General features: G+C 30.6%; 2 protein-coding genes and 1 long non-coding RNA gene across 15 annotated transcripts; 1 reads left to right on the top strand and 2 right to left on the bottom strand.

Moving 5' to 3' along the window:
• Positions 1–1296: 1296 nt before the first annotated feature.
• Positions 1297–2876, bottom strand: LOC107941457 (pentatricopeptide repeat-containing protein At4g02750). The gene is made up of 2 exons (XM_041108060.1): positions 2199–2876; positions 1297–1831 (listed from the first exon to the last, which is right to left on the bottom strand). The coding sequence occupies exons 1-2, from the start codon at positions 2874–2876 to the stop codon at positions 1406–1408; spliced, it is 1104 nt and encodes a 367-aa protein (XP_040963994.1). The 3' UTR covers positions 1297–1405.
• A 763-nt stretch (positions 2877–3639) lies between these two features.
• On the top strand, positions 3640–8656 carry LOC107941468 (mitotic-spindle organizing protein 1B). 13 transcript variants are annotated; one of them, XM_041107769.1, is made up of 6 exons: positions 3653–3824; positions 4266–4532; positions 7563–7622; positions 7702–7776; positions 8294–8322; positions 8435–8656. In XM_041107769.1, exon 2 carries the CDS (start codon positions 4299–4301, stop codon positions 4518–4520), a length of 222 nt encoding a protein of 73 aa, XP_040963703.1. In that variant the 5' UTR covers positions 3653–3824; positions 4266–4298; the 3' UTR covers positions 4521–4532; positions 7563–7622; positions 7702–7776; positions 8294–8322; positions 8435–8656. The 13 variants fall into 13 exon arrangements, 11 of the variants coding, with proteins under 11 accessions (XP_016730521.1, XP_016730522.1, XP_040963698.1 ...); XM_041107770.1 differs by having other exon boundaries at positions 8268–8322; XM_016875033.2 differs by lacking the exons at positions 7702–7776; positions 8294–8322; positions 8435–8656 and adding exons at positions 5828–5868; positions 7040–7280 and having other exon boundaries at positions 3643–3824; positions 4266–4511; positions 7563–7621.
• A 1836-nt stretch (positions 8657–10492) lies between these two features.
• Positions 10493–11363, bottom strand: LOC107941464 (uncharacterized). Its single transcript, XR_001695629.2, has 2 exons — positions 10975–11363; positions 10493–10663 (listed from the first exon to the last, which is right to left on the bottom strand). It is a non-coding gene; the product is annotated as an uncharacterized lncRNA (long non-coding RNA).
• Between the last annotated feature and the right edge of the window lie 6444 nt (positions 11364–17807).

Below are 17807 nucleotides of genomic sequence, written 5' to 3'. Positions count from 1 at the left end.
AACCCAAATTTCTTGGACTAAGATTGGGTCTAAATTGTAAAACTAGTAACGGCTAATTGACATGGGCCAAGATTTAAAAAGGGATAAATCTCAATTTTATAGATGAACTTTGATTTGGTGTAATTATTCATATGAAACTTGAATTGTGGTTTATATAGATACATAGAAATTTGAATTTGAGTCAATTGTACATATTTAAAGAAATTAACACAAATTTGTTTTGAAATCTAATTAATATAATTGTTTGTGTATGCAATATATAAATGGAAAATAGTGTTAATTTGATAATATTGTTAGTGGTTTTGTGAAAATTAAATCAAATCAAAAATTTTTGTATAAAATCTCCCAAAATCAAAGTTCATGTATGACGTTGCACATTGGATCAAAATGACAGCAAAACTTGAGCTAATCCGTTCTGAATAGAATGGATTTTTTCCTTTGAAAAGTGGATGTGGGGTGAGACGATTTTTTTAGGGGAGAGTGGGTATAGAGTGGTTATGGTAATTGCTTGATCTATCCCACCCCACTCCACTATACGAAATTGCTATATCATTGTACATATGTAATTATTAAAAAGGTAAAAATGTCATAATATGTTATAAAATATTCATATCTTTATGTTTAAATATTTACTTCCATTTAAAAAATTGAAAATGTTAAAAATAAATAGCAAAAATTCAATTGAAGTGGGTTAGGGTTGGATGCATCGACATCCATGGAGGTGGTAGTGGTTTTCGAGATTCTACATTCATAGTGGAGCGAAACAATTGGTGTTGTAAATTGTGAAGTATGACAACTGTAGAGCGATGATAAATTTAGCAACATCCGCCCCCACCTTATTTCGTTCCATTGTCATCCCTACCCAGTGAAAAGATGAAGGCTAAGCGTGAATAACGAGATAAAAGCGCCACTTAATATTTCGAGTGAGAATAAGAAATTAAAAAAGAAAAAAAACGAGTACTTATGGGATTGGTGTTTGTTTTAAGGTTTTGCTTTTTTAGATTCTTTCATTTCTTTTATTTGGATATGAGTAAACCCTATAGAAGATCACCTAAATTTAATAAAAATTAACAAAAATCCAAAATGGGGTTTCAACTCATTTTTTTTCTATTTTCCACATAGGATATCTATAATTAATAAATAACTTTTAATTTTCACCTAATTTAAGACTTTTTAAATTAGCATCTATTTTAGACACAAAGCAGAAATTTATCGGTGTTGTTTACTTTTTTTTCAAATAAACATTTAATTTTTTGGTGCTTAGGATGAAAATTTATGAAAATTAGATGACTAAAGGTGTAGTTTATTATTTTATTTAAATTAGAACTTATTTGGTATTTTTAGTTACAATATTTATTGAATTTGAAATTTCCTTGACTCAAACTGAAAATGTATGGATCTTGTTCTAGACCTCAAGCCAACTACACCCTGGTGCTATCTCCACGCCGGTATCCCTGATTTTCAATCTCACCTTACTAACATCAGCCCATCTACCAGAAACTGCATATAAATTTGAGAGAAGAACATACCTTCCTGCATTCTCAGTTTCCATTTCGAAAATCATCTCGGCAGCCATTTCAGCTAATTTGGTATTGCCATGAATTCTGCTTGCACCAAGTAAAGCACCCCATGTTGCTGCATCTGGTTCAAAGGGCATGTTTCTGATCAACTTCTGGGTCTCATCCAATCGACCAGCTCGGCCAAGAAGATCAACCATGCAATTATAGTGTTGTAAATTTGCTGTTATACCATAATCTTGGTTCATCGAGTAGAAATATTCCACGCCCCTATCCACTAAGCCAGCATGACTACAAGCTGACAGTACTCCGACCTGAAACAATAAACTACACGAGTAAAAAACTACGAACTATATGACGTAGAAGAAAATATTCCACATTTAAAGAGTTTTCTCGATTGCCTCTCCTAGACGAAGGTTGCCATAGAAAATCGAAACAGTATTGCATCAGATTAAAACATGCCTTCCATTTCTGAGAAGATAAGCCGTATTAACACTCATCTCAGCTAAACCTCAAGTTAACCACTAGGGTAGGACATGTGATTCTTTTTTAAAATGCTATTTTTGGGGCATGGTTGACACCATATCTTGAGTATGGAATATGTTTAAGGAAATGAATTAATAAAATATGGCCAGAGTATTTCTAATAGCAGGTTAAATTTTAAAATTAATTAATAATTACCATAGTTGTATCATCTGGTTTGAAACCAGCTGCCTTCATTGACTCTAAAATCTTTAAGGCCTCTTTATCAAATCCATGTATTGCATAACCAGAAATCATCGTATTCCACGAGAAAATGTCCTTCTCCATTATCTCTTCAAATGCACTACAAGCTTCTTCTATGCCTCCACACTTGCAGTACATTAAAAGCAGGGCATTTCCAACAAAGGACCCACTTTCATATCCTGCCTCCAGCTGCCCATGCAACTGCATCCCCAATTCTAAAGCAGCAATATGCGCACACGTGCTCAAGGCAGATGCAAATGATGACCTATTCAACCTTTCTCCGTCTCTTTTCATGTCCACGAAAAGGCGTAAAGCCTCTTCACTATAACCACTTTGAGCATACCCAGCAATCATTGCTGCCCAAGAAACAGGATTACGTCGAGGCATTCGATCAAAAAAGTCCCTAGCATGAGCTATCTCACCACTCCGAGCATACCCCGTGATCATTGTATTCCAAGTAGTGACATCTCGAAATGGCATTTTGTCAAACAATTTCCTAGCCATGTCCATTCTCTTACATTGTACATACCCTGCAATCATTGCATTCCATGAAACAATATTCTTTTGTGGCATTTGCTCAAAAGTTTCCCTAGCTTCATCAACCAGTCCATTCTGCACATAACCAGACACCATCGCTGTCCATGTAAATACATCTCGAACCGGAGACTCATTAAACAATCTCCTAGTTTCTTCAATTTCATCATTTTGTGCATAACGTGAATGTTTAGTTGGGAGAGAAATTTTTTTTAATGAAAATAGAATACAAAATTTTATCCTAAGAACTAATTTTCTCCGATTTAAAAAGAAGTAACAATTGATTTTTTTTTGACAAAGAAGAAGAAAAAAATTAACACGCCAACCTCTATATCTGCTTGTTATTGTGGCTGCCCACAATAAACAAATAAACAAATATAAACAAGTTATTTTTGTATGTCATAAAAAAACATGAAAAGAAATTATCTTTTTGCAAAAAATAAAAAGACCAACAGGTTTTTTTTTTCCAATTCAAGAATTAATATGATGCATTAGTTTTGATTATTTCGAGAAATCAAATCAATATTTTATATTAATTAATTTATAAAATTTAATTAATTAAATTTATTTAATTAAAAATTAATTAATTTACTTGGCTAAAACATGCACGTTGGCATTTAAAACTCATTTTAATTGCTACGTCTGAGTGTTGTTTGGAAGGTAACAATCTTAACAACAAAGTAATCATTTCGTAATAAAACGATAACGTAAACGACTAATGTAACATGAGGCAAATAAAAATGACTATTTTAATAGTTTATTCATATATTTATTTTGCAGTTTCTTTTGCATCTGTTAATTAATATTGTTCCATGGTATTCACAAACAAAGATCATTTATTTCAATCTTACCATTTATCTAATAGATCCAAAAATTTAAATCCCAACTAATCCAACGTTAAGGAACTTTGCTTAGTGGGCTTGAACGAAATCCAAAATGCTTTTCAAGATTATATAATTCGTGAGAAATTCAAAAAAAAAAAAGAAAAAACAACTACTCGAAAACGCTCTCACATCTCTCTTAACTCTTGTTTCAAGATCTCTCGAGGTTAGGATTTTTTTCTTTATTTGTTTGATTATTTTGAATAAATTTATGAATGGAAACAATATTTATAATATTTTCAATGTAAGGAATGATTTTGGCTGAAAATTGTTTTGCCTTTTTCTTTCTGTTCTTCGACGCGTGTAACTGATTTGAGGGCTCTTTTAGATTATTTATGGATGAATTTCTGATGATTGCTTATTATCTTTGCTAAACATAGGTGTTTGGTTCATGGTTGGATAGTGGGAATTTCGATTTTATATATACTTCGGGGATTATTTGATGATTTCATGTGGTTTTGTCTATTAATTTGTATTCAATTAAAGCCATTTTAAAATCTGTTTTAGTTCTCGAATAATTTCATGAGCTGCATTTATTAATGTATCTGTTAGTTTGTTGTTAAATATGTATTTGTAAATTTGCTGAATCAAGCATAATTTTCTGAAGGTTTCTTTTCCCCTTTTTTGTACCTGTTGTGTTATGGATCCAGAAACTGCACGAACTGCCCGAGAATCCCTAGATCTGGCATTTCACATGTCAAATATTCTTGATACGGGTCTCGATCGGCATACTCTCTCGGTCCTCATTGCTCTCTGTGATTTGGGTTTAAACCCTGAGGCTTTGGCTGCTGTTGTCAAGGAACTTCAGAGGGAACCTCCACCATCAACCCCGTTGTCATCTTCTTCATCACAAGTACCTTAACTTCGGATTTTGGTATTTTCTAGTAAACTTACGAGTAATGCCCTAGAAGTTTGAGTTTTAATTTGTTTTGATGGAAAATTTTCTTAGGTTTTCTCCTCTCGAGCACGATTGTGCTTAGTCTCTGCATCTAATTCAATCTTACATGCTATGTGTGATCAATTATATTCACTCTGGTGAATCGTCTTTTCTTCTTTATCTTGGAGTTTATGAATTTGTTGCCGGATGTTGTATTTGGTGTGGGATTTCTTTGAATGGGATGCTATAGTGTATTTTCATTAAAAGAATGTTTAAACTCTCGTCCCATACTCTCTGTTTACTGAGCATAGCTGGGTTTATTTAATTTTTAGAATTTTCTAACTGCTGACATGCTATTGATCAAGGAGGAAGGAGAGGACCTATGTAGAAAGAAAATAATCACCGAACTATATAGCTCTCCAAAAACTTTTTAAGATATTTGGTTATTTTTAGCTTTCACTTTTGCATTTTTGAGATAATTTTCTCCAGTTTTCATCATTGGTGTCACTAAAAGTATCTTTACTATCATAGTCTATAATTGAGTGTCTTTAATTATTCTCTTCTTCCAGGGAAAGTTGTTTAGTGCCTATTCTTTACAATAATATTCCACTTATTATATAAAAGCAGTGGTGATTAATCTCATTGAAAATCTATAACTCTTTAGCAATAAGTCTTAAATCATTACACTAAGGGAAGATTGGTACTCTAATCACAAGTTATGCAAAATAGCTTTTGTTTTTATCTGCTATTTGAGTTAAAGTCTTTTATTCTCTGTTACTTGTGTACTTAATTTTATCTACCTTTTCCTTTCAATTTTTATTGCTTGTTGATGATGTTCAAGAGGCTAGTATTGCCCAATGAAGTTTGCAAAGTCCTTATCGTGCATGCAGGGTAGCAATAATTAAAAAGCGACCGGCTTTGCATATCAGTTAGGGGAAAAATGACCAAACACAAAGAATGACTTGAAAAATTATAGGGTATCGATCTCTTTTGCTTTCGTTTGATGGGAATAAGCTTTGCTGGTTCGTATGCGATTTAGAAGTTGAATAACTGAGTAGAAAAAGGAACAGAGTTTAGTTGCTTCATCATGCATGTGTACACAGACACAGACACATGCACTTGCATATGCATGCATACATGTACCGAATTTGTACTTGTGTTTATTTCAATTTTAACTGCCTTTTTTTTTTAATGATAATACAATCACATTGTAGGTAGATCCATTTACTTGAAGGTTCAAATGGATTAACAAATTTACCTATTTGTGTTGTATTGTTATTGTTTTCTTGCAGCTAAGGGCATTAAGTTACTCACTTTCCTCTGCGTCAAACCGGTACATAACATTTATTATCAAAACTAATTGTCTTGTGCTTTATGTTTGAAGCAAAAATGGTTAAGCTCAAGTTTTAGGTAGAATTTTTTGTTTACTTGGGTGGTCTTATTTCTCTCAAGTTCAAATCACCTTGTTATAAATTATTAATTACTAGTTCAATTGATATGAACGTTGTTGTAATCTGCGTGTTTCAGTGGACTTAAAAAATAATAATGTCTTTAACAATTAATGGAGTGTATTAGTGGGAGGTCTTGTTACTCAATTTAAAATGACTTCGTTTTTAATTTTTGGAGAATTATAGTTTACTGTTGATTGAATATTATGGATATTAACCCTGCAGATTGAGTATTAACTCAGTTCTTTGAGGTTGCAAGTTTAAGTGGACTTAAGAGGCGTATAATCTATAAAAGACCATTGTCTGATATTACTAAAAATCAAATATTGTTTGTGTGAATGTATCAAAATAACCATGTAAATTTTAATAGTTGCACAAGAAACGATTTTCAAATAAAATATTTCATATCTTACTTTACAATGAAGTTTAATTAAATTATTAAATTAAGCAATATCGAAACGTGACTGATATTTATAATATGGATCATGTAAAAAAAAAATCACATTTGAATTATAAAATTAAACTGCATCTATTAATAATAATCATTTTAAGAATTTTTTATATTTAGTATTAGACATCAATTAACATTTTTTTTACTAATTGATAATGAATAAAAAATTGAACTCCCAATAGCACAAAGGAGTAGCAGTTAAGATTCTTTGTCACTTGTTGTAATTATCCTTTCTTAATTTGTAAAAAAAATGAATTACAAAAAATTTATGAAAATGTTATTAAAAAAACAAAATAAGTCACAAATCAAGCATTAAAAAAAGAGAGGCTAACTTCAACTTTAATTTAAGGCCCGTTTGTTTGCAGGAAAATATTTTTCGGAAAATGTTTTCCTAATTTTTCAGTGTTTGTTTGACTGAAAACATTTTATATTTGGAAAATATTTTCCAAGACACGGGTAAAATGAATGGGGTTTAGGGGAAAATGTCTTACGGATTTGATTTCTGTAAGACATTTTCCGGTTCCTCTTTCATCCAGGTAAGGCTCCTTCTCCTTCTTCTGTTCTTCATTCCTTTTCCTTCTTCCGTTCTTCATCTTCTCTTCCAGGTAAAAGTCCGTCGCATATTAGGTAAAGGTCTAGAGCCAGAGTAGGCAAGAGCGATCCTTCAAGTGGGAGAAAGCTTTATCCATTTTGAGTTGCCCTTCAGTCACTGTGCTGAGTTCTAAGTGCTTCAATCCGATATCCAGTTGAGCCAATTCTCTTCTCTGCATATTCTGTTTTGTTTCCTCTCTTTCTCTCTTTGTCAGGCAAATCTACCATGAATTCTTCGCTGGGTCTTGGCTTAAGGTATGACATAAAGCTCTTTTTTAACTTTTGAAGTAAAATCTGTCATCTTGGAGGAAATCTGACTAATTTTTTTCTGAGAAGTGTTTGATTCTACATGCTGTGCCAATTATTGAGTTCATCTTTGTTATAAGCCATAGATTGCTTAAACTTTTTGCGATTTGAATCCTGGAAATTGAATTATTCTTAGGATAAATCAAATACTGTCTCTTGCAAAGATTTCAAAATTTTCATGCAACGTTTGCATTCTGCACAATCTAATCCTGTAGTTCTGCTGTCCTGCAGATTGTGAAGACTGTTTATGCATCTCCCAGCCGAGTAAATTTTCATTTGGACTCAAAAAAGGCAAGCTTATCATTTTAGTAATCTTGGTGATATTGAGCTTTTCTTCAATTTCATGACATTCTCACTAATTTGGATCTAGGAAGTAGAGACAACACCTGCCTATCTAGACATCTGTTTCGCCATAGATGATTTTGACTCCACTTTTGATGCAGTGGTAAATGCTTTCTTTTCCTTTATAAATTCACTCATCTGTGTGTTTATGATAGTGTATTGCACTAATGCACATAATATATTAATTTTCTTCAATTTAATTGATTTATAATGAAACTTCCAATGAAGTAAACTACTGCTCTTTGTTTGCCTTAAAGTAAGTTTAGATGTGGTAAATGGGGTTTCAACTTGGCTAGTATTACTGCATTCCTCTCACAACCTGTGATAAAAGCACTGAGCTAATAAGAAGTTGGATTTTGCTATTTCTGTAGCATATATAAGGACCAAAGTCACTTCTTTATTTGAAGCTTTGCATTGCATTCTTCTAGGTTATACAGTTATCCTTTTGTTATGACATAGTAGGATTTCATGGACTGACGCTTGAGTTTTCAAAATTAATATGGATTTATTCTGTGAAAAGCTGCTTAGGAATTCTTTATATGCAACAAAGATCAGTTTGTGTACAACTTGACATGCTGCTAATTATTATGGCAGCTGACTCTTTTTTCTGGATTTGTCAGCTATCAAATGGTTCGGGATGCATATGATGGTATACCATTTTACTCTTTCAAAGAATTGGCTTCTGTTCTTATTTTTTAGAAATTCTATAAAGTTTGGTGCTTCAACTGATGAGATACTTTCTGCTTTATTTTTTTGTGTAGAGTGTTGACAATGAAATTGATTGTTATATGTAAAACATACTACCATGGCTTATTTAACTTTGAATTTGGGTCTTTTGTTTAAGCAATAACTGATGTACCTTTCACTGCAGTCTTGTAATGGGTTGGCATCCCTATGGTGCCTTTTAGCGCAACATTTTCTTCTTTATAAAAAATAATAATGATAATGTGCCTGTAGAAGAACAGACACAAGAAGTCTATAAACTACCAGTTGATTTAATGTTCTCCTAGTTTGATCTAGTATAAAGGATGCAAAACATGTAGACTGCTTATCTGATGTGAGAATTTATTCTTAGCTTTTCATGTGTTCTTATAATACATTTGGTAGGAGTATTATCTTTTCACCATGTTTAGCATATCGGTTAGCAATAAGCTAATTTAAATTGGTAATTTTTTGCCACTCACATAACTTGTTTTGGAAAAAAGAATGAAACCTTTTTGCTTATTTTGAAGAGGTGTTATTTTTTACAAGAGTTTATACTCATCTTTCTATGTGAAAGTTATCTCTACTAAAAGGAAATATATGTTTTGGATATGGGAAATTATATGTATGGAAAAAATTCAAAACTAATCCAAAACAAGCAGCATGATACATGACAGATAAACATGGCATGAAGTTGAAGCCTGTACCAATTTAGAACAGCTTTCTTAGGATATTAATTGGTTCCTTGTCACTGGTTGTATATTCATACAAGACTTTGAGCTTTGACTTGAGCTCCTAGTTTCAATGTCTTCAAATTATACATTTGTCTGATAAAAAATAATTTCTGTTAAATTAAATTGATGAACAATAAAATTTTTGTGGTCATCAATATTAAGCTAATAAACTTCCATTATGTATACAAGGAAAACCTATGCTATAGGGGTTTCTCTTTTTTTTCTTAAAGTATTTATGTTTGACTTTTTTTTGAAAAAAGTGTGGATAAACTTTGGTTGTTTTCAATTTATGACGGTTAATATCTAGCTTAATAATTGATTATCATTATATATTTAATTTGATTTATTTATTTATAAATAAATTATTACATTATATGTAAAAATAATTTAAAATATAAATTTATTAATATATGTAAAAATAACTTTTTCGGAAAATATTTTTAAGAAATCTGTCAAACAACAACAAAATTTTACACAAATTCATCCAAACACCAGAAAAGTAAATTATTTTTAAACAAACGAAGGGAGGATGTCCTTGCTTCTACTCTCAAATTATCTAAATCACAGTTGTCTCCAAATATATTTCGTGCGATTACATTTTATAATGTTTGTTTTTATTATTATAATTAATTCGTTAATTGCATTGTATTTGTAAATTAAAAAAAACTTTAAAATGCCTTTTTAAAAAAAATTAAAGAATCAATAAAAAAAATCTCATTTTCATTTAATTGGGTTTCAAAGGGTTTTCAATTTCCTAGTTTCCATTTTATTTTTATCTATTTCGGTTTTTTGACTAAATGCATAGCTTTGAATCAAACCATCTTATATGATTTATTAGTTCCATTCATGACATTTAATTTAATCACATTTAAAAAGTGAAATTGGTTTAGAAAAGTAAATTAATTATTATGATAATAAAACCTGTCATGATTTACAGCTTCAACTAAAGAATATACATTTAATTGAACAACTAATTTAATAATTAAAGGGATTTCATAATTAAAGCGATTAACAAAGTTATGTAATAATTAAAAAAATTAAGTCAATGACCTACCTAACGCTAAATACCCAAATCTAAACCCTCTTACACTCAATTAAAAAAAATTCCCTGCCTACAGTCAATAATCAGAAGATTGCTCCTTGAAGTTAGTATTTTAATATTTCAATCACAAATCAAAATACCTATTTTAATTAAATTAACACTCAACAATTTTTTATTTTAATTCATGTAATAACATCATACTCTAAACTTGTTTAACATTATTATTTAAAACTTTTAAACTATATATAATATTTATGTGATGATATAACACAATTTTAAAGAATAATAAAATTAAAATACAATAATAAACTTTGCAGCTCATACACAAACATAGATTGCAATTCACAAAACACCAACAATATTTGAAGAATAAAAGCAAAAACCATATATACTTTAAAAAAATAAAGGTACAATAAAGGCCCTAACTCCCCTAACAACCAAAAAATCTAAGCACAAGATATTCTGACACCATCTCTGCCCCTTTCAATGTCTTCACCCTCCTCCTGCATATACTTCAAAAAAGAAAATCAAATAATCAACTTGCAATATTCAAAGCAAAACCATGAACGGGTTCTATAAAGTTAAATCAGATCATGGCTACTAAAAACAAAGATCAGTGACTAAGTGTAGAGCTCCCTTCAATCCAAACAAGGATCTGACATTTTTGGTAATGCAGCTCCTGAGATATGCAAGCCAAAAGTCTATCCCTTCTTTTAAAAGTTATATATATGGGATAGAGCTTTAGGGATCCATAGCTCAGCAGCTCTATATACCCTGCAAGACCCTCTATTGGACTTCAAGGAGCTCCACCCCTTTGTCTCACCTTTAACCATCAGTAAATCTCTCCTTCTTTGCCTAAACCTAGAAAAAATGGCCAAAAAGAAGAAAAAGAAACCCTAGTTATGGTGACAAGATTGAATCTCTCAACCTTATTTGTTACATATATGTATAGATAAGGCTCAGCAGACGAGGGTTAAAATCATCAGATCCAAAAACCTTTCAAATCAAAACAAGCAGAAGAGCACTACTTAACCTACAAGAAGTGACAAGCATGAAGATATAATGGAACAAGGGAAACCCAGAATTTAGAACACTGTTAATTTCCTCTACGAAGATGACTTTAGGTTATAGAAAGGATAAGAGAAAGGTTTATATATATAATATGTAATAGAAGTGCATTAGGGTTTTTTGATCTAATAAATAATGATGTGGTGGGGGGTCGGCAGGCCGGTTTTTAGCTGTATAGATGTTTGTTATACCAAAAAACAGTGAATTAGATGAAAGTATTGGGAACCGGCTCCTAAGATTCCATGTTTCGATAATGACATATCTTGGTTATTTTATTAAATTGACCTTAAAAAAATATAATATTTATAAAAATATCCTAGATTTAAAAATAATCATTAAAATAATTTGAAATGAACCATAAAAAAGGTTTGGTCTGTCAATGGCCGGTTCCACTAGTATTTTAGACCCATGATTGTTTGATAATTATGTTAGACTTTAAAAAATTAAATTTTTTAGTTCTAACCTGTCAATGACCGGTACTAGTGTATTTTTTTAAATCGTATCATACGGGTATATAAAAAAAAAATTTTGGGTGTTGGCCTGTTAATGGCCTGCACCACCAGTACGAAAATGAAAAAAAAACTTTTTTTTGGTGCTGGCCATTGATAGGCCAACACCCAAATTTTTTTTTTAGTTTTCGTACTGGTGCCGGCCATTAACAGGCTAGCACTCAAATTTTTTTTTTGTTTTCGTATTGGTGATGCTGGCTATTGACAGACCAACACCCAAAATTTTTTTTCGTTTTCATACTGGTGGTGCCGGCTATTGACAGGCTAGCACCAAATTTTTTTTCTTTTTCGTACTGGTGCAGGTCATTGACAGGCCAGCACCTAAAAAATTTTTTTTCGTTCTCGTACTGGTTGTGTCGGCCATTTACAGGCCAACACCCAATTTTTTTTTTGTTTTTATTTATTTTTTGTATACCAGTATGATACGATTTAAAAAAATACACTGGTGTCGGCCATTGACAGGCCAAAACTCCTTTTTACTATTCATTTCAGGTTATTTTATTGATTATTTTTAAACTTAGGTCATTTTTATAAATATCAAATTTTTTGGCGTCAATTTAGTAAAATAGCCGCATATTTTCATATTGATTATGATAAATAGCGAAAGGTGCAACATTAGGATATTTTGTTTCTATTTATAAAAATACTTATAAATAAATTAAATATTATCGTATCAATAAAATACAAACAAATAGTAAATACAATACTAGATTAAACTATTAAAACTTAACAAATTCTCTGTAAACAACTACAAATTTTCTTTCTTGTTAAAAATTAATTTAACGATTTACTATCGATTTATTTCTATTTAAAAACATATTATTTTCTTAAAAAACAAACTATATCTTTTTCATACTATGCTGTCATTAACACTATGTGAAATCAATCCCTTCAATTGAATAATCAAACAAATTGCTTTTTACGTGCACCTCAAGCAATTGATTTTTTTTTCTTCTAGAATGAAGAAGAAGAGACTTATATTATATAAAAATTGCTCTAATATTTTTTTTAGTTTTTGTATTATATAAAAAATAATATATTACAATATAATGCAAATACTAGAAAATTTACCAACTTGTTTATATTGAAAATTTTGATCGGAAAAAAAAGGATATATAATAGTAGCAAAAGAAATGTGTATTTATAAAAATAAGTGTTAAATAAAAATAATATAATTTTACAATATATTTTCAAATATTCATATCGCTTTTCTAACTTTGATGCATTACTCAAAACTATCAAATTTAAATGTACAAATTTTTTTGTCAGTAATATAGCAAATTAGAAAATATTATATGCATAAATATTTTTTTATACATTTGGGTTTTTTTCTAACTAAGATAAAAGTATAACATAAATATGAAAGTTTTGGTCCATTTAGGCCTTCGATTATTATTATTACGATTTGAAAAAATAAATACGTAATTATATTATTTTTCCCCATATATTTTGGCGAGAAATAAAATACGATAGCAAATACGAAAAGAAGCGGGAACAATAATTGACCGGCACGTGGCGGTACAAAGAGACTTAGGGAAAAAAAAAGTCTAAACGTGAAATGAGTGTTAATTGTTGAATAAAAGACTTTCTTGATTAGACAAAAGGGACCATTGATGTGACCGCTCATGACAGGTCGTTGGGTCCCTACCTGCGCACGTTATCATTTACCCATTTTTATTTGCTCAGTGTACGCCTCCCCCTTTGTCTTTTTCACTTTATCCTACGCAACTGAGTTTTATTTTTTTCTTTTCCCGCTCAATTCCTAGGGCTTTTACCCTCAACTCAATTTAGGAATTAGATTCGATGTCACACGATGTCATTTTTGTATCCTCTTTTATCTTTCATTGGCATTTCAGATTTTGCCATTTGGGAATTTTTTTCTTTTTTGAGATACGTAAGAGATTTTTTTATACTGTTATGACGTAATTTCTATTTATTTATTTTATTGCAGTAATTTTTAGTTTTTTTAAGAATATAATCCTATAAATTTAAAATTATTAAAATGACCTAATTTCAAATTTAATTATAGGAATGACTTAATTTCTATAGTAGAATTGGTTACTGCTATTTTTTCATGTGACACCATCCTAAAAATTTTCAGAAAAAGATAATTTTTTTGGGTGCTGGCCTATTAATAGCCAGCACCACAAGTACGAAAAAAAAATTTTAAGTACTAGCCTGTCAATGGCCGGCATCACCACTATAAAACAAAAAAAAATGTTAGGTGCCGACTTGTCAACGGTCGGCACCATCAGTACTAAAACTTTTTTTTTGTGCTGGCTAGTCAATGGCCAGCACCAGTACGAAAACAAAATTTTTTTTCGTGTGTTGGCCTATCAATGGCCGGCATCACCGGCACAAAAAAAAAATTTGGGTGCTGGCCGGTCAATGGCCAGCACCACCAGTACAAAAAAGAAAAACAAAATTTTGGTTGCAGGCTAGTCAATGGCTGGCAGCACCAATATGAAAACGAAAAAAAAATTTTGGTGTGGGACTGTCAATAGTCAGCACCACCAGTACAAAAACGAAAAGAAATTATTTTTGGGTGCATGCTTGTCAATGGCCGACACCACTAGTACGAAAACGAAAAAAAAATTATTTTTGGGTGCTGGCCTGTCAATGGCCGGCTCCAACATGAAAACGAAAATTTTTATTCTTTGGGTGCTGACCTATCAATGGCCGGCACCACCAGTACGAAAACGAAAAATAAAATTTTTTAGGGTGCTGGCCTGTTAATAACCGACACCATCAGTAAGAAAACTCAAAAAAAAAAAATTTTGGTGCTTGCCTGTCAATGGCCTGCACCAACACGAAAACAAAATTTTTTTTTTGGTGCTAGCCTATTAATGGCCGGCACCACTAATACGAAAATGAAAAAAAAATTAGGTGCTAGCCTGTCAATGACCGGCACCACTAGTACGAAAACTAAAAATAAAATTCTTTTTTCGGTGCTGGCCTGTCAATGCCCAATACCACCAGTACGAAAACAAAAAAAAATAATTTTTTGTGCTGGCCTGTCAATGGCGGGCACTAGTACGAAAACGAAAAAAAAATTTGGGTGCTGACCTGTTAATGGCCGGCACTAGTATGAAAACAAAAAAAAATTTGGGTGCTAGCCTGTTAATGGTCGGCACCACCAGTACGAAAACAAAAAAAAATTGGTGCTGGCCTGTCAATGGTCGACACCAGTACAAAAACGAAAAAAAAAAATTGGCGCTGGTTTGTCAATGGCCGAGAACAGCATAAAAATGAAAAAAAAAATTTAGGTGCTAGCCTGTCAATGGTCGGCACCATCAGAACGAAAACTAAATTTTTTTTTTGTGTTGGCCTGTAAATGGCCGGCACCACCACTACGAAAACAAAAAAAAAATTTGTGGTGCTGGCTTGTCAATTGCTGGCATTAGTATGAAAACGAAAAAAAAAATTGGGTGCTGGCCTATCAATGGCTGGCACCACTAGTACGAAAACGAAAAAAATAATTTTAGGTGCTGGCCTGTCAATGGTGGCACCAGTACGAAAACGAAAAAAATATATTTTTTAGGTACTGGCCTGTCAATAGCAAGCACCAGTACGAAAACGAAAATTTTTTTTTGGGTGCTGGCCTATCTATGGCTGGGATCACCAGTACGAAAACGGATTTTTTTTTTTGTGCTGACCTGTCAATGGCCGACACCATCAGTACGAAAATGAATTTTTTTTTCGTTTTCGTACTGGTGTAGACCATTGATAGGCCAACACTTAAATTTTTTTTCGTTTTCATACTGGTGGTGCCGGTCATTGACAGGCCAACACCCAATTTTTTTTATTTTTTTTATTTTTTGTATATCAGTATGATACTATTTAAAAAAATACACTGGTGCCGACCATTGACTGGCCAGAACCAAAAAATTCAATTTTTTAAAGTCTGACACAATCATTAAGCGATAATGAGTCTAAAATACCAAGTGGTGCTGATTATTGACAGGCCAAAACTCCTTTTTACTGCTCATATCAGGTAATTTTGGTGATTGTTTTTAAACCTAAGTCATTTTTATAAATATCAAAATTTTTTGAGTCAGTTTTGCTAAAATAGCCAGTAATTTCTTTTTTTTTAATTTAGCTGGACAAAAAAGTGTCCTATACTCTCATGGCAACACCTAATTATAGTTTTGATCTATTTGTATGTTTTTAAAATTAAAATTAAATAACTTTACAAGATATAAGAATAATAAAAATAAATCATTCTCATTTTTTATTTTCTTAAAAACAATAAAATTAAAAATATATATAAAATTCTTATTTAAATTACTTAATATATCTCTCAAATAATTTCTTCAAGTTTATCTAAATTCAAATATACTAGGGAATGAATTGAAAATGTTTAAATTTAAATAAGCTTGGGGAATTTTTTTAACGGACATATTGGGTAATTTAAATAAGAATTTTATATAGTTTTTAAAAAAAATAAAAAAGGGAAGGATTTATTTTTGTTATTCTTATATTTTTAATGACTATTTAAATTTAATTTTAAAAGAGAACAGACCTAACATGCAATTAGACTAAAAGTTTAATTAGATGCCACCATACTTTCACTTTTTGTTTTTGGCCAACCTACAAAAGGTAATTACTTCATCAGATCCTTAAATACTTTTGTCCTTGCACACTTCAGTCCAGTGCCTTTAATTTGTTACGTGGCACCAAAAAAATTGGGATTTTTGGGGTGGTGCCACTTGGGAAAGTGGCGACACCCAACTCTACTGTAAAAATCAGGTCATTTTTATAATTAATCTTAAAATTGGATCATTTTTATAAAATTTTAAACTTATAGGACCAAATTCCTAAAAAATCGTAATTTTTTATGTATTGCATGCATATATTATTTTAGTCCTATTTTCTAAATTAAAACGAATTCTGTAAGCTAATTAATCGGAACAAATTATTCGGATGTGCTATATGGTTTAATAATGTTAATTAATTACATAAAGTATTTATATTTTGATACTTTATTTCTTCCAATAAATATACTTTTGGAAGTGATGGATAATTTTCTTCAAATTTACAAATAGATTTCCTAGGTTGTAGCGTTAGCCATTTTCTTTTCCTTTTTAGTTACCGAGTTTTTATTTTCAATTAAAAATAAATATTTAAGTTAAGGTTGTTTTTTTTTGTTATTATATAAAATATATAATTTAATGAATATATTACAATATGCTTTAAAATATATTTAAAAATAAGTACAAATATAAATAATCAAAATTTATATAAATTACTCTAAAAAAAGTAGATATACGAGAAATAAAAATATATTTAACAAATACAAATTTAATATATTTTAATATCTGCTATGAAATACAATTTTTTTAACATTAATTTTATTTATATAACTTAGCATCCTTAATATTTTCCATTCTCATCTCATCGCTACAGTTGTGTTTGAATTCAAATACATATTTTATTATTACAATTTCCAATCTCCCCATTATAATAATTAATCTCATCGCCACAGCTATTTTTAATCTCACTGGAGCTAATTTCACTGCCCATCCAAACTAAGTCTAGATCGGCGGGTCAAATTGAAAATCAATTGGGATATCGGTTAGACTGGTTAATTTGTGAACCGTACAAACTAATTGAACTCATTTAAAAACCCAATTGAATCGATTTTCTCTAATTTTAAATATATATTTTATTCAATTAAACCGAATAAACTGATTGAACCTAAAATTAGTAATTTTACCAATTCAACTTCCGATCCAATTTTAAAAACTTTATTATCACTTTCTTCTTTCACTAAGGTCAACTTTCCATAGTATTGAGATATGTAATGCTTTCAAAATATGAGCTAAAGTAAGACTTACTTGATTCATTAAAATTAAATGTTTTTACTACTATAATTATTACCAATAGCCAATGAATTCTAGGCAATATTCAAATAAATTATGTTTTTTTTTTCAATATCTAAAATAAATTATGTTACATTAGCTTCGAAAAGATAATGTAAAAATTATCAATTAAATTTTAATATTAAATATTTAATTAGTTAAGAATAAATTTTATGATAAAAATTAAATACATGAATATTATATTTTATTTAATAAAT

This window comes from Gossypium hirsutum, chromosome D12 (assembly GCF_007990345.1).
Source record: "Gossypium hirsutum isolate 1008001.06 chromosome D12, Gossypium_hirsutum_v2.1, whole genome shotgun sequence".
NCBI classification, from domain to species: Eukaryota; Viridiplantae; Streptophyta; class Magnoliopsida; order Malvales; family Malvaceae; genus Gossypium; species Gossypium hirsutum.
Note: the sequence above shows the minus strand (reverse complement) of the source record. Positions and strands in the feature narration are given on the sequence as shown.

Coding starts and splice junctions, on each gene's coding strand:
- LOC107941457 (XM_041108060.1), bottom strand. CDS start 2,876: ATGGTGTCTGGTTATGTGCAGAATGGACTGGTTGATGAAGCTAGGGAA. Junction 1,832..2,198: donor AACCAGATGATACAACTATG/GTAATTATTAAT, acceptor TTATTGTTTCAG/GTCGGAGTACTGTCAGCTTG.
- LOC107941468 (XM_016875032.2), top strand. CDS start 4,299: ATGGATCCAGAAACTGCACGAACTGCCCGAGAATCCCTAGATCTGGCA. Junction 4,512..5,827: donor TGTCATCTTCTTCATCACAA/GTACCTTAACTT, acceptor GTTTTCTTGCAG/CTAAGGGCATTAAGTTACTC.